Source organism: Macrobrachium rosenbergii, chromosome 13, assembly GCF_040412425.1.
Source record: "Macrobrachium rosenbergii isolate ZJJX-2024 chromosome 13, ASM4041242v1, whole genome shotgun sequence".
In the NCBI taxonomy this organism is placed as follows: Eukaryota; Metazoa; Arthropoda; class Malacostraca; order Decapoda; family Palaemonidae; genus Macrobrachium; species Macrobrachium rosenbergii.
In genome coordinates, this window is record NC_089753.1 from 38000417 (window position 1) to 38023912 (window position 23496).

Below are 23496 nucleotides of genomic sequence, written 5' to 3' on the forward strand. Positions count from 1 at the left end.
CACAAACACCAAAACACCCTCCTGATTCATAATATCCTGCTCCAAAATATAAAATACAGGCAAAACATTAAAGACAATACTGTACTATGTTTTGTCATTCTATAATTAAATATTATAGTTATCACTTAATCCATTAAAACTTCTTAAAACTTATAAAAACTTGAAACATAATGTTCTGTACTCACAGTTGCTACATTATTCGGAGGAGAAGAACTAAGAGTGTGGAGTACTGGTGTTCTTCGTTTATTTCCTGGTGAAGTAGCTGACATGCTTGGAGTTCTCACCAAACTATCTTCAATGACTCCGTCAAGTGGACTGTCAATACAAATAAATGCTTAGCCACAGTACTGTAAAGTTTAACAGATTCCTGCATAATCTCTCTCACTCTCTTTTAAAGCAAAAGAGTACCACCTTCCTTTACCGAGTCCCTTGTTACAAGTATAAGTTTCCATGTAAAGTGCTTCTACACATGATTACAGTGGACCCCGCCATTCACGGTTCCGGATTAGTGGCTTCACCTATTCACAGATTTCTCTGTGGAACATATATACACATTTGCAGAAAATTTGCCTATTCACAGTATTTTTCATAGAGAAACATTCACAAATTATTGTATTTTCATATTTTCATGACTAAATGTACTTTTTGAGATAAAACTGTTAAAATATTCAGGTATAAGCATTTTTAGAGAGTTTCTGGGTGTTTTGAACTACCAAAATAGGCAGTTGTAAGCGTTTTTAGAGGGGTTTTAAGTATTCGTGGATTTGAGCTATTCGTGGGGATTGGCGGTATGCATCCCCCCATGAATACCGGGGGTCAACTGTACTTTAGAAGAATATTGTAAGTCTTTACTTCTCAAGTTTACAACATTAGCACAAACATTTCTTCATTCAACAAATTTAAATTAATCTAGCCTAACCTGGGGAAAAACCTCTGATAAAAGATACAGTATTTACAAATATGGACAACTCAAACTCCTTTTGTGTTCATCCAAAAAAGATATTACTTTAAATCACAAGATGTGCCAGATGAACACTCAAGACATTACTTCAAATTGCTAATTATAGAAAGGTTAAAATACAACATACAGTATTTACACATGGATCCCAAGTACATTAAATTAATTGACATTTCAGTTTTCCTAGTAGGTACAATTCATTAATATTTTTTCCTGGCTTTTATCCCAGTTAATACAAACTTCAACACCACACTACAGCTGATGAAATACTGTATTGGGAAAGCATTCATCTTTGATAACAGTAGTGAAACAAGCAAAATTTTTTGAATGAATAAAATTTTAAAGCTAATTATGTGAAGACATGACCAACTTTACGATTTTTACAACAAAGCAATAACAATAAGTATCATCACAATTTAGTAATTATGAACACTTGGTAAGCTTAGTACGGCTCCTGTGGGTGTTCTCCCCTTAGAATTTGGTAAAATTAAGTCTTTCTCTCCCTCAGTTTTGAAAGCATCTACAATAATATATTAAATTTAAATGCACAGATCAAAGTGTCATAAATATGACTAAAAAATCCTACTCTGTGCACAGGAAAATTTATTCTGGCTAGTTTTATCCTCCACTGGTAGAATTTTTGGTGTAAATAGAAGAAAATTTACAAACAAAAAACAGGAAAGATTTTACACTTAAAGACTCATAACTAAGAGGACTTAAAATCAAAAGGGCTTTATCACTAATCATCAAGTTACATGTTATCAATGATACAAACATCTGACAGTAACTTTAAAGGTTATGAATTAATGGGTTAAGTTTAAAACAACCATCACAGTTATCAAAATTATTCAGTACACCTGTGCAGTACATCAACAGTGATAGGTTACACAAAAACTGTTCCTGAAGAAAAAAAAAAATTACTTACTACCCTCCCAGTTTATAGCTTGATTTTTCCCTAACTCCAGACTTAAAACTGGATTCTTATTTAGCACTGATTTCATTGCTTAGTTAAGTTTACAAGATCTGGTATCTACTGCTTTCCTTTTAGTTTTGTTGATGAAAAAAATACTTCCAACTTCCAATTGCAGATGTCATCTAGCTTTGTTAATTAGTAAAAAGGAAAAATGAATGATTGTACTGCAAATTTATACAGAAGGTTCCCTATATTCAGACGTTTATAGTGCTTAACTCTCCTGATTCATATCCACAATATACCAAGGGATCTTGAGTGGTAAAGTAAAAGAATACTGAAAAAAAATGTAATGCTGAATTCAGAATTATACAACTTTATGTATAAATGATCAGTAAAATTGAAATGTATATATTATTAGCCTACTGCATAACTTCTGTAATGAATAAAATATGCACAAAACAATACATAGTAATATATTTTCCTCATATTTGAACATTCAACTTACGGGAAGGAACAAGATTGTTTAATGATAAAAATCTTGGAAATCCTTAAATGAGTCAATCTATGAGTAAAAAAGTCACACAGCACCGTTCTTAGAAATGAGTCAAGCCAAGGGTAAAATGTTACATGGCATACTTCTTAAAAAGAGGAGTTGAACTATGTGTAAAGTCACAAGACATACAGAATTTTCCATCAGAGTAAAACATTTATCACACTTACTTCCAAGTGATCACAATGTTGAGTTTTAGAGAACCAGAGGGATTGAGATTGACTGTCATAAGCTGTGGATGGGGTGAAAAGAGATCTTTCGTTTCACAGACTTTGTTGCCTATAACCACTGTCTTGCCCAGCACCCTGACTTCAACAGCTTTTATTAACAACTGAAAAGATTAAGAAATGCATTAGTGCCTCACTTTCTTGGTAAATGACAATAGCAATCAGGTAAATGTACGATTAATCTGACAAAGGGTCTTGCTCATGTGAGCATCTATAGGGAACATTGCGGCAATTCTGAGAGCAGTGGTAAGAGTCTATACGGATTCTTGTTTCTCTTCTATTAAAGCCATCAGTTTATAATGAATCTGTCAAATATTTAAACAGCATCAATTCTACTTGCAAAAGTCATACGGTATTTCCACAAAATGTTCATCAAGCAACAAACCAACATTTCAAAGGATTTACTAAAGCTGTGCATGAACACGAAAGTATTTTGTAATTCAATTAAAAATTTAGTAAGAGAGTTCCCAATTATACATATATATTTTTTAAACATATTTTGTGATGTGTGGTAGAGTAAAACTGGTTAAATTATTATTAAAAGACTGAATTATAATTATATTAATCACCACAAAAGTTTCAAAAGCAAATAAAATTCTTATGCAATCACTGATAATAATTTCTATAACTTGCTAATGAACACTGCCAGACAAAAGTGAGTATGTTGGCTACTGAAATAAAAACTTCTGATGATTATGCAACTAATGATTCATTACCCTTGCTTGAAAATGAGTTCAAAAAGTTGAGAAAATGCTTTCAGTCTCTAAGACTAAACAACCAACACTGTGGCATAACAAATATCTTACCATTTCACCAATTAATCCTTTAATGACTGTTCTTTGGTTGTCCCAAGTCTGAGTATTGTCTTTACAGACTCGACCACGTGACTTCCACTTCTGAGTGCCATGTTTAAGGGTTACTTCAAAAACGTCTCCAGGACACAAGCGAGCGAAACCTTGAATTCCTGGGGCAGAAGAGAGAGAAAGTTATTTAGATCATCAGTTGTCGTCCATGTATCTTCTATGAGAAATTTAACTGCATTCAAAGCCTTAAAAAATAGTAATGCTTTGTATAATTAACTTATAATTCCATAGCAATCTTCTTAACTTACATTGGGAAAATTAAATTCAATGTCCTTTCGTAATGACAATAGATTTTTTGGCATGAATCCTTATCCAATCTTTATTTAAATAATATTTCTCACAACATAATTTCTAGAGCTGATGCACAAATAGCCATTCAAACTTCATTATACACATCGTTTTGTACATGAGAAACTAATTTAACCAATAATTCCAGAGGAAAAAGTATTTATCATAGTATGAAAAACTACATAATCTTTTAGTTAGCGCTAATCTACTTTGCTATTACTCCGCTGTATAAGGAAATTTATATGGCAATATGAGACAGACTTCACAGCAACTGCAAGAAAAATGAGTTTATCTGGTACTGCAAAAGGAACTCCTAATACTACAGGGAATGGAAGTTTGACAAATTACCTTTCATTTCTAGAGTCAAGGTTCCAATAAGCTGCTCAATTTGTACTTCCAAAGCACAAAGGATCTCTGTGCACTCCTTATACCCGGATCGAACGTTGCTGAGAGCTGTTGCCTTCTCCTTCCCTGGAGAAAGGGCATATGCATATGCCATTGTTCTGACCTGGAAAGTAATGAAAGAAACGCTTTAAAAGAAAGATATCTTATATACTGTGTTCTACGCGCTACCATCAGCTAAGAGAAAGCACACAAAAGGAAAACAACCCTCCTTACATTTCTCACACAACTTCTGACTGATTTATTTTTACACTTATAAAGGACTGTATAGTATAATATTATTACAGTGGGTCCAAAAAGAACATTGAACAAATATGGGGATTATCCTTATAGCACCAAACTTAAGGCCAAATACGTGAAATTACTAACCTATAGGCTACATCTCGCAAAAATATAGCAAGTTTTAACGGAAACTTGCACGATTATGAAAAATTACACCAGATTTTCCATCATAAGGAAATATGTTAAAGACCTGACAAAACCTAAACACAACACACTGAAATCACATTTACTGTAATCAAGACGACGGGTAAAAATTTTACACGTGTAAACTACACATGGCAACCTTCCATGCAAGCGAAAAGATAAAATGCATCACCCGTTCAATTCACCGCACGTACATCATTCCCATTTCCTGTTTCTGCTTTTAACCAAAATCCTAATAATTTTTTTTTTTTACAAGTTGCTCTTCCTCCCATCTCCCTTTCATGTGCATTACGAAGTCTGTGAGGGGAATGGGCGGGGAGAGAATGGTTACCCCATAAAATACATTTTAAAAAGTAAACAGAGGGATTCAACACGCAATCCGAGAAATAATGTTTGACGGTCAGTCAGGGGAGTACTTTCACGGACATGATGTATATGTATATGCTGCTGTTACTGGGCGATGGACAGGGCGAACGTGTGAGGATAAAGGGAGGGTATTTGAGATGCTAAAGTGATGTGAGGGACTGTGGAGGGCTGCAGTAGATAAAACAATGCTGCTGGGAGTAGAATAAAGGTGAGAGAGAAATACAGATAATAGCAGTGGGCTGTCAGATAATGAATTTATATAAATATTATTATTACTGTTTCTTTAAAACATGCACGCATTCATATGGAAATAGCCAAAACTTACATTAGCTTTCTCAACAAGCTTTCAAAGAATACAATGACCATACATAAAATGACATATACAACAATTTACATATAAAAACTAAAAAACCCTAAGATAAAAATATAAATACACTACGATGTATGACTGAAAGAAGAAAGGACGGCACTTGAAACAGCATGCACCCTGCCTTGAACATCAGCAACCCTATTGCTACCCCCAAAACTTCTCCACAGCCTTGTCACAAAGGGAATAAAAGGAAAATATATATATATATATATATATATATATATATATATATATATATATATATATATATATATATATATAATATATATATATATATAATATATATATAATATATATATATAATATATATATATATATATATATATATATATATATATATATATATATATATATATATATATATATATATATCTATCTATCTATCTATCTATCTATCTATCTATCTATCTATCTATATATATATATATATATATATATATATATATATATATATATATATATATATATATATATATATATAAAGATGATTTGGACAGTGATGTTAAACTACAGGAACTAGCAAGCATTAGAAAATGTGCGCAAAATGAAGAAGTTAAGAGCAAAAACTTAGAAAGAGTAATGTCATGAGGGCAAGTGGAAACCAGGAATATGAAGCAAAGAACGTTAATGAGGAAGGTGGAAGAATGGAAGTGGGATGAGAGCAGATGCGAGTGACAGAACTGGTGGAACAAGAAATGTAGCAGGGACTTCAGTTTTCTATAGAAGCCAAGGTGGGAATGTATAATGGGATTGTTGAGCCAACTCTCCTACATGGAAGAGAAGTTGAGATGTTGGGTGTAAATGTATGAGAAATAAAATCTTAAAGCTGTTGAGTTGAAGTGTTTGCGTAGTAACTGTGGCATGTTACGAACTGAGACTGAGATATGTGGAGATACACTGACATGGTAAAAAAGTTGGGTTGAGTGTAATGAAAGAATCAGCGTTGTGAGATGGTTTTTTCATGTGAAAAGAGAGAGAGAGAGAGAGAGAGAGAGAGAGAGAGAGAGAGAGAGAGAGAGAGAGAGAGAGAGAGAGAGAGAGAGAGAGAGCAAACTGGTGCCCAAAATGAAGCTTGTGCACTGCATCAGTAAATGACTGGTCTTAAGCACTCTCGCGTGAAAACATATCACCTCATAAACAAGAAACAGGGAGCATGGTTCAAAAATTACCCCCAGCCTCTGAATACACAGTTTCCTTGCATTTAAAAAAAACTTTCCTGACAAAAATACCAATAACAATTAACATAAAAAATTCAGAATAAATACTCACTCCATCCCTCAACTTCTGATGAAGATGGTATTGATCTTGCAGGTCCTCCAACTTGCTCAGGTGGTATTCGATTCTCTTTAAATATCGTTCAGCTGCCTTGATTTGCTGCAAATTAGAGGCAGTGGATTAATATGACAGAAAACGAAACCATTTAGAAAAAGTCATATTATCCTTGTTGTGTATAAATGTCTATGCATTATATATGCAATGTGCATAGAATCTGACAGTAATCTGATCATTTCTTCATATAGCATTTTTACTCAGAAATCAAACAATCACTTGATAAAATAAAAAAGGTCTGGAAAGGTGAGTACCTAACCAGGGCCTGACCATGCTAGGAAGTGATGCCCTGGTAAACCTGCATCACTCCAGAGTAAAGAGAAATTCCCATGCACGGTTATCACAGCACCAAGACATTTTGAACTGAACATGCGTTATCAAATCCGTAATAATAATAATAATAATAATAATAATAATAATAATAATAATAATAATAATAATAATAATAATGATTACGGGGACTCTTGTTATTTTCACGAGGAAAACATTCAACTGATCTCCACATTAAATGCGACACAAGACAAAACCTAATTTATAATCTCTATGAGAAGTTACCGATAATGTTTAAAAATTTGCATAAGAGGGCTCTTACAACGAAAATAATAAATTTTAATTAACACTTAACACATTTGTAAACAATTATATATGTGTACATACGGCAAAAATGAACCCACAACATTGTCTACCAATCCTCTCTACAGATTATTGCACTAATATCATATATAAAAAAAGCGAAATATGACATACAGAACACTGAACACATTTTCTGAACATTTTAGCTCCTACTGTTTATAATTTTCCAGTAATATGGTATTCATACACACAAATAAACCCCCTAGAATTCAGGCTCTGGCGTGGGAAGCCAATTAAAACATTGTATATTTTCCAGATACAATTAACTGATATGCAAATTACAAAACCGTGTCATGCATATCACCCACGAATCTCATGATATTCTGAATATCTTTGATAATCATGAATTTTTTTTATCAAAATCATGAACTCCGAAATGATCACGATGCATTCAAATAATAGTTCTTCTGTGAAGCGTTAATTCCATGGAAAATATAGTTTTGATACTGTCGAGGTAGTTCATAATGTTATATCCTTTGTGGATACACGAGGAAAAGTTTGTAAAATGTTTAACCGGTACTTTGTTTTTCTATCGACTCTTCAGATCAATATATATATATATATATATATATATATATATATATATATATATATATATATATATATATATATATATATATATATATATATATATATATATATATATATATATATATATATATATATATGTATATATATATGTATATATATATGTATATATATATATATATATATATATATATATATATATATATATATATATATATAATGTATAATATCTTAGGCAGTACCTGTTAATCATTGAAGCTGACTGGGTATATCTATCTATCTCTCTATATCTATCTGCTAATCAATCGATCCTGATAGTCAGCTCAGTGGTCTAGTTAAACAATTTTAATACTAATAAGAAAATCAATCTATCTATCTGTACTTATACATGTACGTATATTTCTAATCATTTCTAATTTGAAACTTCTAAATGTAAGCTATATTCTAAATATTATGTAACATGATTATATCATGCAAGTTGCAAAATGAATCACTAGTGGCACAGAAGTTCCATGCAAGTAAGACATGCATGATAATCAATCATAAAAATATATAAAGATGTAAAAACTTAGAAAAATCTTGATATCAGGGAATTAAATTCTCAAATGCAAGACTGTCTTCGTACTCTCTCTCTCTCTCTCTCTCTCTCTCTCTCTCTCTCTCTCTCTCTCGTACACATTATACGATCGAGCGAGTAATGCATAAATTATGGCATAACAAAACTCTACGGTCCGCAATCACCACGTTTGACTTACCAATCTATATAGACTGAATAATGTAAATAGACCACAACGAAATTCAAGGCCAAACATCAATACAGACAAACGAAAACGAACTCTAACGACATAAATTTAATTAAAAAAAATCTTCATGAAAAAAGACGCCTCGCCTGATAACATAAGTGAAAGTCTGAAAACGTATGATATTTACATTTATATTTGTTGACGAACTCCGCCCAGGACAAAGAGTTTCAAATAAAATAAGAGAAAGGGTGATTTGCGTGTGTACGACGTCGTCAAATCGGGGTATATTTGCAAAGAACCTGCAAAGCTAAACCATCTGGTTCGAACACCTCGTCTCGTCGGTCCACGAATCCACTCGCAACCGGAATACTATGCGCGATTTATTTTTCCTTCCCGTCTTTTTTTTTTTTTACACTGAATAACAATGGGTTCCTGTCACTCCTCACTTTAAGTTCATCGCATGGTTATTGAAGTCCTCCGCTTTTCTTTCTGATCGACGTCAAACAGCACGCATTTAAAGGGACGCTCCACGTCCGAGCCAACATCAATTGACACATGCTTGGTCGACAGGTGTTATTTTGCACTTACATACAATAAGATAAAAAAAAATAATAATAATCCAGCGCTCCCTCTCTCTCTCTCTCGCTCGCTGAAACGAAATCAATAACCAAACTCGGCGAACTCAAAAGCAACGACGCCGGATCTTTTGATTTGTCAACTTGTTTTTCGCTTTTTGCGATAAATCCCCAGGCCGTTTATGCGAGACCTGACTGGTATGATATTCATTGTCACCTAATGTTATAATTAGTCTTCATCGCCACTGACAGAACCAGAACAAGGCTAAGTCACCTTTTTATACTTGTTAGTTGCTCAAGTGAAGTGAATATATCAAAAGCCAGGACAATCGATCGTGTTTCTGGTATAAAGTTATTCTAGTAACTAGGAAATCGCGCTTATGGCACGTGTCAAAGGATTTTCGTCCACGAGTCAGGTTCGCACACACACACATACACACAAAAACGCGCACGCGCACACACACACACACACAATAGAATCGAAACAGGATGTGTTTTTCTACGAATGCCGGATCAATACTGAATTCTTCTGGACCTGCAAATACGACCACGTATGCTAAAAATCAAAACACAGTACGATAAGCTCTCTTGGACTTGAAAATACGACCTTCTATGCTCAGATTCCAAACACAGTGCTCAAGGTTCTCAATGTTAATCTTTCTGTCACAGACAAGAAAAACAAGGCTTCTTATAAAGGATGATTTCAGCTAAGATCCTTGTCATTAAACTCCAAACGCAAAGCTAAATAAGTTATTTGCTTGGAAACTGTCATAAATTCCTGGTTTAAAACCAAGCGCTATGTCGGACTCAAACCCATGTCTTAAGACACTAAGTCGGACTCAAACCCATGTCTTCCGAATCTTGAAAACAAACATGTTTGGCTCAAAATCATCTCCTCATACTACTGGCACAGAACCAAACGTTATATCTGTATCAAACCTAAGTCTTAAACTTTTGTCTGAAAACAAGTGTGTTTGGTTCAAAATCATCTGGTAAAACTCCTAGCTCAGAACCAAACAATATATTTGGCTCTAAACTAAGTCTCAAGACTCTTGGCTTTGAAAACAAGTATGTTTGGCTCAAAGTCATCTCCAAAAACTCCTAGTTCAGACAAAATATATCTGGTTCACAATCAAGTTCCAAGACTCTTGGTTTTGACAACAAATATGATTGGTTTAAAGTCATCTCTTAAAACTCCTAGCTCAGAACGTAGCAATATATTGGTGCAAAACCAAGTCTTAAAACTCTTGGTTCTGAAAACGAGTATGTTTGGTTCAAAATCATCTCGTAAAGCTCCCAGCTCGGAGCCAAGCAATAGCAACCACAGTTCAAAAAAAAAAGAAAACACTTCTTGAGGGCCAAATTTTTTGTTGTTTCTTTCATTTCTTCTTTGGCTCGCATTTCCTTTAGGCAAAAGTGACAGAGAACAAGATACAGAATTCATCTCTGTCACAGTCGGATGTTGCAAGAGTTATTTCCCTGGATACGTCACGTGACGCACACCAGGTGACAACCTAGCTTCTCAGTGAGTGACAATTACACGTACCTGTACTGTAGATGTAGCTCCAAACTTTTTTTAGTTATAATAATTTAAACCCTTATTAAACAATGTAACACTGGCGGTCTTCAGTCATATTAATTGTAATATTTTTCAGTTTATAACTACAATAACTTCCAAGCCTTTCCAATTATATTCGACTTTAATTTTCAAGTTACGTTTTACATACAAACTAATTCTGTGCTCCTATTTATTTTTAATCAGCTATCTGTTCTGACCTACCATCTTAATTTTTCAAATTTAGACCCCTTCAGTCATCAATTTTTCATGTCCTTCAAAATAATTTAAAGCTTCCTCTTCAGCCAAATTTCTGATACTTTTCTACATGAGGTATTTTTAATGTACTGATTCTTCCTCGTATTCACTGTCCAAATTCTCGCCCTCTGTTGCTAAATTTAGCGTTCTTGCTCAATCGCCTTCAAATTTACGGTCTGACTCATCTTCAATTGATTTCCTCTTCTTCCAATTAATTACAGCTCCTGTCAAATAACATTTCACTAAAGTCTTTACTGCTCTTCCTCACTGAAAGAGGTTGTGCTTAGTTTCTGGAATATATTTACCTATTTTGATAAAAAAAAAAGACTGAAGATTTACCGTTTTGAATCGACCACAGATACAGACGCCAATGAATAATGAATCTGAGGCTATTAATTAAGTAAGCTGGGACTTAGGTATAAAAAACAATCAGAAACACATTACGAAGGACTGAAATATTGCGCAAACAGCTTCAAAGTTCGACAGGAAGGTGATCTAATTTACACAGATCATCTAATAAAGACTCCAACAAACTCTTTAAAAGCTTCAGAACGTCTACTGTGAAGTGATGTCTTGTGACAAAAAAAATGTGCACTACACTTTTGTGTTTTTATTGTAATAATATGTGGTGCAAACAATTTCTATATCAGTAGGTACTTAGCCTGGCCGTGCCATTAACTTCTAAAATTTTATCGGGACAAATTCTTTATTAAATTAAATACTGTGATAATGGATGAAAAACATGGGGTTAAAGCCTATGAAATCGGTGGACACAAAATAATAATCTACAAAAAAACAAGTTACATCAGATATATAATCACTGAATACACAAAAAACTCAAACAAGTCAGGCATGAATCCACAAGTCGCGTCAAAGTACAACCCAATTTAGTCCGACACATTCAAAACCAAGACGAAGCAAATGAAAGGATTAAAAAAAAGTAAAATAAAATGGAACATATTAAACCATTCTATGAAGGTCATTCAAGGAAGAGGCATGCCATAACAACGGAAGTATATGGCTACAAAGAAATCAGAGTTTGATTTAATGTTTCTGCTTGCTGCCCATGCATTTGCATGCTAAGAGCTTACCTTTTCAGCTTCGTACAACCGACCCTGTGACTGCCGCGAGATAGATAGGGGAAGGGAAAAAAGACAATTCCATATTAGCCAAGTCGTCATGCCATTATTGTGTGATGGTTTCTATAGGGTATGGGATATCACGAGTGTTTGCAAACAAACCCTCACACACACGTCGTGTATGTATGTATGTATGTATGTATGTATGTATGTATGTATGTATGTATGTATGTATGTATGTACTGTATACAGGGATTCCACTGAAACTGGAAATATGACAAAATATTTATGAGCATTCGGAGAGTACATTCTCCCCTCTTTCAGACAGATTACTGTCTGAGAGAGGGGAAAGAATGTTCTTTCCGAATACAAATAAATATTTAGTCATATTTCCCGTTTCAGTGGAATCCCTATGCCTTTGTAAATGACTGCAAGGGAACTATTTGTGTCTATATATATATATATATATATATATATATATATATATATATATATATATATATAATTATATGTATGTATGTATATGGTTAAGTGTGTAATGTACTCATGTATACATACAGACACGTGTGTGTATGCAGGTGTGACAAACATATGAACTTCAATTATTATTAAAGTGTCCCTGACACATTGTAATAGAATAGAATGGTGACAGAAGGAGAAATAAAACAAAAGATAGAAAAAAGCAACTTGGACTCTTCAGTAGTGTTCTCATATTTGGACATTTTTAACCCAGGTTAAACTTATATCCATAAGTAGTTACAACAGAGTTTTGTTCTCGATAATTTTAAACACATTGTTTAATCTGATATAATGCAATAAATATGTCATGACTTACTCCAATTTCAACTATGCTCTCCAGTATTACTAACAATGTTCGAAAATATAGAATTTCTCTTCTAAAGTGACTTTACTTATGATAGTACAATTTCTAAATACTTGTAGCCATCTGGTAGCTGTAATTCTAACCTCTAATTCATCCAAAGACAACATTTACAAACTTGACGTTCATCTCTGTTCATCTCAACCATGACTAAATGCTTCCATTGCCGAAGGATTCACTGTTCTGATAAAATGTGATGTAGCTAAGCTTGAACATATTTAAACCACGATATGGCAGTCTTGCGAGGTAATACTTGATCTTTAATGAGTAAATATTTAAAACAGAAAAACAGAGAGCAGAAGTCATTTTTAAAATAAAAAATAGAGAGCAGAGGTTATTAATATATATCTAAAAGAGGAAAAAAAAAGAGCACCTAAATGATTAATTGACGTCAAAAAGATTTTCTTTCTAGGCAAATCACCGCAGAACAGCCTAACGAAATGCAAAAGCTAATTCTTTTGGAAATCTACCATAAAATTCAATCTGACCTTCGGTTCACTCTATATTCTTACTTAAAAGATCCAGTCATCTAAATTCTAACTTTAACAATACATAAAAACAAAACCTAATTAAATTAATGTGGCAAGCAATGATTCTTTTCATCAATATTACAAAGCGCGAATCCAATATTGTGGAGAAACGAATTATTATTTTAATGAGCAATTTCAAGTTCACGGAAAACTGCAAAACCAATAATCATGGAAAAGCGTCAATCTGGTTGTTCCGGAAATGTGAAAGTTCAAGGATTATGGAAAGGCGCAAGTCCAAGGCTTAAGATATTGTGCAAAGAAATGTGAAAAGGTGAAGAAAATAATAATAATGTTGAAGGGGTTGGAGAGAGAGAGGACAGAATATTAGAAGAATTACAAGAAAGTCAAAAAATGGGAATACACAGAAATCTAGGTACCATAGATGCATTTTACTGTGTCTTAATATGAACATGTAAACCATTATTTTCCATCAATACATACTTACAAAAACCAAAATAAAAAGATATACAAAAAATAACAGCCTTCACCTAGCAGTCGATTAATGTGCATATTTTATGCATAGCAAATGCTTCTTTTCCCAAATATAAAAAATTAACACCTTCACCCACCAGTCCTTAATTGCATAAAATTTTTTACAGTGAAGGGTGAAAGCAAATGCTTGCTTTTCCAAGAACTCAATAGATCCTCGTCAAGTGAATAAAAATACCAAACGCAAATAGAGAATACAGTTCATTATTTAAATGATCTCATCAAAAGAGAAAGAATGACTTGGGGTGGTACTGGGGGGAGGGGGGGGGGCTTGGAAGGATGTGTGGGAGGAAGGACGGGGAGGGGGAGGTATTAAGAGCGAAACTGACAACGAATCCTTCTCACCTGATGCAACTGCGAGTCCTGCTGAGCCTGCTGAAGGGAATCGAGATCCTGACGGGTAACGGCCACGCATTCCCTGAGGCCTCTGGCTACACTGCAGCCGATCTGGGAAGCCCTTTCGGGCCGAGGGGATTTGGGCACCTTGACATGCGGTGGCAGGGAAAGGACACGCCGGACATCCCGAGGGGAGGAGCCTGCTTGACCCAGGACCCCATGTCCGGCCCATCCCGCCCTTGCTACTGCCTGCTGAGGCGACCCAGCCCCCGACCCAGGGCGCCGGTGCGTGAGCAAGCCTCCGAAGGACCGGGAGCGCGTGAGGCCCTGGTGGATGGGAGAGCCCTCGCGCCCTTCGCTTCTCTCCCGGAGTGACATGCCCCCTCCACTGTGGCAATGCTGCTGCTGGTGGTGATTGTGGTGGCCGTCGTGATGATGGCGATGGTGATGATGATGGTGGTGGTGGTGATGGTGATGATGGTGGTGATGCTCGTGGTCTTCCCTCTCGTCGTCTGGCAGATGAGCGGATTCGTACCCAGGGTCAGAGAGGGCCGCATGTAAGCAGGGGCGGCGAGGCGCCGCTCCCGACGACGAACAACAGGAGGAGGACGCCCCTGACGAGGAAGTGTCGCTGCTGTGGGAGGAGGAGTCGCTGCGGGTGGTGCCGGGGACGCCTGCACCCCCCTGGGAAGCTCCCGGGGGGTTCAAGCTGCCCCCTACCCCCTCAACGTCGACCCCACTGGGATCGGCTTCACCGCCTCCACCTGCCAAGGGTTCACCCACTTCCCACAACTCCACTCCCAGACGCACCTGTGGCCGAGAGGAAGGGGAAAGGACGGTTAATCATGGAAGGCATTTTATATGCGACAGAGAGAAAGAGAAAATTAGGGAGATAACTGCACTAAAGCACCATCAGTTAAATAGACATATCGTTCACCTACATAAATTGAAGACATATATCTGACCTTCAGCCAAACACTGTTTAAAATTACGGTTAAATTAAACGTCATCAAAGTGTTCCTTACGTTGTTCAAATGACTGTTAAATACTTAAGGGATAAATGATTAAGGAAATAACAATATCCTTTAACTGAAGATTAATATTCATTTAGGCACATCATACTCAGATTTGTCGCTTTTGCTAATTTTTAATTGCTGCATTTTTATCAAAGTTTGTTCGGGCATTGCCTTAAGCTAACCTTCTTTAACTAACCTAATACTTTCTTGAAGTGCAAAGGCTAATGAGACGGTTAACCTAATGCCCCGTTTCTAGCCCAGACCTGAAGAAAAAATGAAAAGGAGAGAAAGGTCAACTTTAATTGCGAAGGAAGTGATTGGCAAACTGACTTCAAAGGAAGAAAGGTTTTAAGTTAGGAGAGATTCTCCCTTTAAACTAACCAGAAAAGTGACCAAACTATTATCTGTAAACGAGAGAGAGAGAGAGAGAGAGAGAGAGAGAGAGAGAGAGAGAGAGAGAGAGAGAGAGAGAGAGAGAGAGAGAGTCAGCTAACTACCATTAAAAACCTAATTCGCGAAATTAATTAACCTGTCATATAAATGTCATGAGTTTACCACACTGCAAGAACCACTCAAGTAATAAAAACCACATTAAATATTACACCTTCAAACGAGAACTATGACACTGGGATTTTCAAACATTAGAATATGAACCATAAAAAAGGACTAAAATAGCGGATATTAACCTGGTAAACAATGACTTTAACACAGCAGTGAATATCAGCCTTAATGGCTGTTGTTTCATGGTGAAAATAAAAATGATTTCCCCTCAATGCTACTAATTTTGCCACCATGACTCAATTGTCAAGGTTGCAATTCTGAAAGACAAAAAAATACAGAATTTCAAAATATTCACCATCTATTTGGGGGACATATCAGGACCCCCGAGCACTGATAAATAAAACACTCTCCTCATCAGGCTTCTGTGAGAACACGAAGCAGGTAGGGTCCAAGTGACTTATTCAAAAGACGTGAAGGTATGGTACATCAGTCAAGGGTTAAAACAGAGAGAGAGAGAGAGAGAGAGAGAGAGAGAGAGAGAGAGAGAGAGAGAGAGAGAGAGAGAGAGAGAGAGAGAGAGAGAGATCTTACTGAAAATTATTTCTGAAAGATATTCCATTGAGTTTACTGAAAATGTTAGAGAGAGAGAGAGAGAGAGAGAGAGAGAGAGAGAGAGAGAGAGAGAGAGAGAGAGAGAGAGAGAGAGAGAACCTTTAACAGTGACTTATGACCAAGGTATCACTCAAGTAGCCTACATGTTTTTGAATGTATTTCAGCTTCATTTCATAAAACGAAAGGGGAGGAAAGCATAAAAGGAATAAAAAATGAGCAGAACGGTAAGCCCAACATTTCTCTTTGATTGTTTTGCCCCTTTATCCCCCCTTTACTTCCTTCTCACATCTTTTCCGACTTTTCTCTTGGAAATGAACCTAAGGAATCGAATTCAGACAAATGACGAGATTGTAAACCAAGGTGTGCAGTACTGTCACTCAGCACAAACAAATATTCATAAAATCATATAAATCAATTAAAAGATATGATCATTGCTCGATTAAAAAATATTCAAGACTTGATACTATCACAGCAAAGGATATTATATCTAATGTGCGTTAACAGATGATCTGGTAGCAGACTCCCGCACTAGTTACACAGCATTATTATTATTTTCGAACGGAACATCTGATGGTCTAAAGTCATTGCAGTAATACTGTAATATGTAAAAGTCTCTATTTATTCTTGTGGACGCAAATAATGAAAAAATAACGGTTGCAGTGAAAAAGGTAGAAAATAAAGAAATCCATACATAATAACATGTTAACCAAATTATATTTCATTGTGTTACGGATAAAATACAATAAATAAAGCATTATATTTTCATAAGTCCATGATCTGATTCAGACGGAACCCATAAGACGCCGCATTTCGTCGCCGAAGAATAACGACAGTATAACCGCAAACAGAATAAAGCGGACAGACGACAGATAATTAAATACAATACATCAACTTGCTCAAGCGCAAACTCCTTACGTATATATACAAACGTCCTGCGTCATAAATGTAACTTGACAACAAGAGTTCAGTCGCTACACAGAACCTAAGAAAAATCAATCTTGTACAGAATGACCCTTACTGACCTTCGTCTCACTAAGAAGCTTTGCTTCTGACCATGACCTTTATCTGTGACCCTCATTATGACTTTGAATCTTTATTTGTCATAGACGAACTTGAGTGATCTATTACGTGAGATATAATGTTTTAATCTGTTATGAATATTTCAGTCTCTTATAAATACTAAATCTTTTCAAGACCTTGGGAAACTTGTGACGATACTCTGACCTTTAACAAGGTCATATTATAGGTATAAATGACTTATTTTTTTTTTTTTAGCAGTCGGTAAGAAATGTCATATTAGATTAGACTAGAGGCCAAACTTAATCATACTTGAAAAACAACATCAAATAAGGGATTAAATCCAATATAAAGCAAATTAAGATTCCATCTTAATCGTAAACTCCTTATCGCACATCTTTTTCCATTTGATCTCTTGAAATTACTTATTGTTTATTTATACGAATTTACGTTACCACACATCGACTAAGTGTCCTTCATAGCTCTCTCTCTCTCTCTCTCTCTCTCTCTCTCTCTCTCTCTCTCTCTCTCTCTCTCTCTCTCTATATATATATATATATATATATATATATATATATATATATATATATATATATATATATATATATATATATATATATATATATATATATATATATATATATAATCAACACACAATCACGTGTGGAACAGAAATAAATTTCTGACTCACATCAGGGTCGAACCCAAGTCTTTCAATTGAAAGACAAGACCGTGGCTTGGTTGGCAGCAGTCTTGTCTTTCAATTGAAAGACCTGGGTTCGATCCTGATGTGAGCCAGAAATTTATATATATATACTGTATGTATATGTGTTTATATATATATATATTATATATATACATACATATATATAGAAACAGGAAAAAAGCAGTGAAAAAAATTACCATGCAAAACATAAAAACAACTATTACTAAAACTGAAAATGAAACATGTGATTGTTTTCCGATGGAGTTTAATCATCGACCAGCTAGCTAGAAGTCTCACAGTATTTGTGAATATGACTGATGGATTATTCAGTAAACTACCCATGCTTATTTACGACTGTTCCATGTCGCTTCGCAATGGAAAAATAAAGAGAAACTGGAATTAATCGGATTATGAATCAGGACAAATAATTCATCAGCGTCGCACATAAACACGCGCAAGATCACTGTATGTACGTATGTATGTATACATATACATACTGTGCATATATATATGTGTGTGTTTTGCAACGCATCGCTAGTGAAGTATGTATATATACGTAATTTATGTATTTATATATAAACATTCGTATATATATATATATATATATATATATATATATATATATATATATATATATATATATATATATATATATATATATATATATATATATATATATATATACACGCAACAAATTGCTAGTGGATTATAATGTACCGTGTTCAAGACGAGTGGGCTGAAAAACAGCTTTCGTTAGATGCGGTGTGGAGAGAGAGAGAGAGAGAGAGAGAGAGAGAGAGAGAGAGAGAGAGAGAGAGAGAGAGAGAGCGTACCAGCAGCTAGTCCTTTGGAAGCGATTTTGAGTTCCATAGCTACACCATCGTATCTCCCCTTTAGCAACAATAACGCAGTCCGCTTCCACTCACTCTCTCTCTCTCTCTCTCTTCTTGACCAACCAACACGACAAGTCAGATCTCCCTTAACCTGCCTCTAATAACCACCACATTCCCCTTTTCCCCCATCTTCCTCCAACCCCCCCCCCCCACCGAAACGACAGCGGTGTCCATGGCACCAAGGGACGACGTCCCAAACTAATCCATCCCCCCTCCCCCATCCCTCCTGCTACCCAACCGGTGTCCATAGTATTAATGGACATTGCACCGCTAACGCCGTTTTCGGGGTTCCAAAGCCCGCGCACGCTCTCAACAGGTTGAGTGCGTAAACGGCGTGGCTGAGTGCATGAGTGCGTGCGTGCGTCAGTTCGTTCGTGCTTTCATTTAATCTTCAAAGAACGCTTGGGTGAGTCACATGGAGAGCTGGAAAAAAAAAAAAATGCTTTCGTTTTCGATCCATCTCCTTTGCTTTCGGCATAACAGGGCAACACAATCGACGCCCGAACGCCAACGGACTGGGAATAAGTCTAAGTAATATTTCTCTCTCTCTCTCTCTCTTTACGCCACTGACCACGGTACCTGAGATGCCAGGTCGCAATGCAAAGTTAATGTAAATGTCTCTTTCTTCGCCAGAGACTATGACGTTAGAAAAGAAAAAAAAAGTAAAAAAGAAAAGGTATAAATAACCTGTTTAATAATTTATCCTCCTCGAACATCAGTGCGCGCAATGTTTCATGCGAGTGTGCACCAAGATACGTAAGGGAAATTAAAGCTAATAGACAGCGAGGATACCGAGTCGTGTGGCTATGCTTCCAAAACCGCGAAGTTGACCAACATCATGAAGGCCCTGAATAGGTAATTGGTTTGTAAATATGAAGATGTTTCTTTCTAACAATGCCATTAATTTCAGGTATTTTGTTGAGAGTGCTATGACGCACGCATTCTCTCTCTCTCTCTCTCTCTTTTTCTCTCACACACACATTATATATATATATATATATATATATATATATATATATATATATATATATAAACACGTGGATGGTAGTAATGGTTTTAAGCAAAAGATAACTGCGCGCGTATATATATATATAATACAAATAAAAAACGAAACAAATGCACAATAAACACGAAGAATACACAGGCCCTTACCACAGACAACTCATGGTTCTAATCTGTTGCCAAAATAACGACCAAATCAAGTAAGCGTAGAAATAGTTTACTGGTAAACAATACAAAAAAAAAATCCTACATACTTAACCAATCTATGACTCCCAAACGACCGCGATTTACTCACATCGCCGTAAAGAGACAAATATCATAAAATGTCCGTGATGCTGAAGAACCTGACGGAGATGTTATCATGGCCCATGCTGTTTTTCCTCTTTCTGCTGGGGTCGCGGGGCAAACTCATGGGCTCGTTTGATGGAGGACGAAGCTTCGGAGAGAGAGGGGGGGATGGAGGGGGGGTGTCAGTTGATGAGGGTAGGCAGTAAGGCAATATTCAAACCCTCGGCCCCACGTGGGAGTGCTTTTCCCTCCCCCGTCACCGTGGGAATAAAAGACGCAATTTACGAGCGAAAACCCCCCAAAAAGTTAGCGAATATCACCGTGTTTCAATCACAGCACCCGACACCCAACACAGCTAGACGTACACTGAATTATTTCAAACGGCGAGGTGCGTTCGGAAAGCTCTCTCTCTCTCTCTCTCTCTCTCTCTCTCTCTCTCTCTCTCTCTCCATGCCCTAGCGTGGTTCTCCATCTACCCCGGGGGTTCCTGTCGGCTACTAGTACTACCGCCCCCCTGGGCCGGAATAAAGCGGTTGGTTTACCTACAATTTAATCAGTAATTAGCTTTAGAGACAGCCGACTAAATCCATTTTTTTGGAAATGATGGAGTGGGCCTTTGATTTCGGGCGCTGGGGAAACAGGGGGGTGGGGGGTTGGGGGAAAGAGAGCCATGGATGAAATTAAAATTGACATTATGAATTATAAATATCCCCGTTTCCATATGACAGTAATACCTCTGTGCATTAATTAGTATATAAATAATTCACTTCATATTTCAATCGATAATTGTTACTGTTAGCATACTGGAAGGTGACTGGTTTGTCAGAACTACATAGAAAGAATAAATCTGTACCGCAAATAAAACCGACCAGACCACTTCAAGGAGATTCTTTAGACAATCAAAAAGGGATTTTAAACTTTGTACATACACTCACATAATATTATATACATCAACTTGGTAAAAGTTTGCCAGCTCTGTTTTACAAGTTTTTAAATTTATTTCCAATTCATCTCCTCTGTTTTATCAATTTTGTTATTTTTGCTTTTTATATTTTTACTGCTACCTTTTCTAAAATTCAGGACGCAGCGTTATCATAATCTTTTTATAGCCATCTTTGAAAAGTCTTGAATGATGTACCACCGTCCTGTTGGCCGCATTTTTACACTTTATAATAAAATGTGTCGTTTTCTTTCAATATCCTTTCAATTTTTTTTGAGTATTCACATTCCTCTGCATTTTCGAATTTCCATTTACTTCCGTTATTGAATGTTTTCGAAGCCCCTTTTTTAACTTGTTGTTTTCTTCCTTTGATTTTTTATCGGCTTCTTTGTATAAGCTGAAGAGAGGTTGCCTTACATTTCGTAACTTAAGACATACATATTCATATGGTTGTTGTTAAAAAACAATTACACTATTTTTTAAAACCATTGCGTTACTGTCCTCTTTTTATGGTCAAATGTTTATATAAACGAGTATTATGCTACAATTAAACATCGCTCTTGATCGTACAGTGAAAACATATAGTGTATATATATACTGTACCCAAAAGCTATTATTACCATGCATAGCATTGTTTTACCTTTGGCATCTGCTCATGTTTGAATCAAAGACCAATTTATATTACCTGGGTACATACATACATACCAACAGATAGACAGATAGGCACTGCGTGTTTGCGAGCAGGCGCGCGCAAAAACTAAGAGCTGTTTTCAATAGAAAACATAAAAAACATACATACATACCAAGTTTAGACAGAAAGACAGATATGGAAAGAAACATAGACAGATATACAGATAGACAGACGTAAATGGATAGATAGCTTGCGTGTGTGTGACGTATAAACTAACAGCTGCTTTTATTAGAATAACATGAAACATACTGACAAATTAAGAACACGGGCAATTAACACAATCATCAAAGTGACACTGAAAACAAATGAAACCAATAAATAATGTCACCCAGTAAATAATGTCACGTCATCGATGCTTGATACTAAAAGGAGCGCATGGAAAAGGAAAAAAAAAGTACCGGAGTTCCATGAAAACACAATGATGCCAAACGCTGACCTCTGACCTTAAATGAGCGGGAGGAGGCATCCTTTACCTCTTAGGGGCACGCTGAGTCCTCCTGCCATAAAAAGTAAGGTCAAAAGAACTTTAAAGGACTGGAGCGATAGGTCGGCCAGACATCTAGATGGACAGACAGGCAGGAGATGTGTATGTCAATAAATATATAAATTCATATATCTATCTATCTATCTATCTATCTATCTACCTATCTATCTATATCTATATATATATAATATGGCCTTATGGAGCAACTGAGTATGTTTAACTAAAGAAAATAATGGTCGTCGGAGACAACAAAATAACAAAAAGAAACAGCTTACATTGACAACAACAACAACAGCAATAATAATAATAATATATTGGCAAAGGCGAAAGGAAAAACGCAGCCAATTCAACTGACAAAAAGAAAATACTGCTAATAATACTAGACGCAGAATTTGAGATATTTACTTCTCACACGCCACTGAAAAAGAGAACGAACCAACGTTCAATCTGCAGCGGTTCGCGGGTCTCATTGAAAACCACTGCTTCTTACACCAAACCCCCTACGTTCCCTTTAATCCGGAATTGAATCCGGTGTGAGGGGACTGTCTTTTTTAAAGCCAAATGATAACAAAAGCCGAGCGTGATTAATGATCAAAATCTTTGATGAATGACAATGGATAACACGGGATTCATGACCATCATGGTCACGCGATAACGCTTTGGATAACACGTAATAAAACATAAACCACGTTACGTGAATCACTTTAAACCTTCTTGGAAACAGCGAAAGCCTGCGGCTTATGGAAAGGAAACGCAGTTTGACTTTGATACTGACTATTTTAAATAACTGTTTGTATTACTGAGTGAGGGTAACCATTTCCTATTGGACGATGAATTTCTGTAATTGCTAGTCTGTTACTGATAACAGACAAACGCGCTTTGTTATCAGGTGAGAGTAATTATTCAAAGCAGAGCTAACAATTTGATAATAGTGTAGGAGGGCCTTTATTGGCATATAATAATAATAATAATAATAATAATAATAATAATAATAATAATAATAATAATAATAATAATAATACGAGCAGTTTGCAGTTACAATGGAGTC

General features: G+C 35.9%; 1 protein-coding gene across 21 annotated transcripts in view; it reads right to left on the bottom strand.

Moving 5' to 3' along the window:
- LOC136845208 (rho family-interacting cell polarization regulator 2-like) overlaps positions 1 to 23496 on the bottom strand; it is a 440509-nt gene that overhangs the window by 19315 nt on the left and 397698 nt on the right. For 9 of the 21 annotated variants that reach the window (XM_067115266.1, XM_067115274.1, XM_067115272.1 and 6 more), the window contains 7 exons: positions 14308 to 15108; positions 12076 to 12105; positions 6633 to 6737; positions 4148 to 4307; positions 3455 to 3612; positions 2592 to 2752; positions 186 to 315 (listed from right to left, as the gene is read on the bottom strand). In XM_067115266.1, coding sequence (XP_066971367.1) covers positions 186 to 315; positions 2592 to 2752; positions 3455 to 3612; positions 4148 to 4307; positions 6633 to 6737; positions 12076 to 12105; positions 14308 to 14676 — 1113 coding nt within the window. In that variant the 5' untranslated portion in view covers positions 14677 to 15108. Of the gene's footprint in view, positions 1 to 185; positions 316 to 2591; positions 2753 to 3454; positions 3613 to 4147; positions 4308 to 6632; positions 6738 to 12075; positions 12106 to 14307; positions 15109 to 20340; positions 20702 to 23496 lie in introns of those variants that run through there. The other 12 variants (XM_067115275.1, XM_067115268.1, XM_067115265.1 and 9 more) reach the window with 5 other exon arrangements.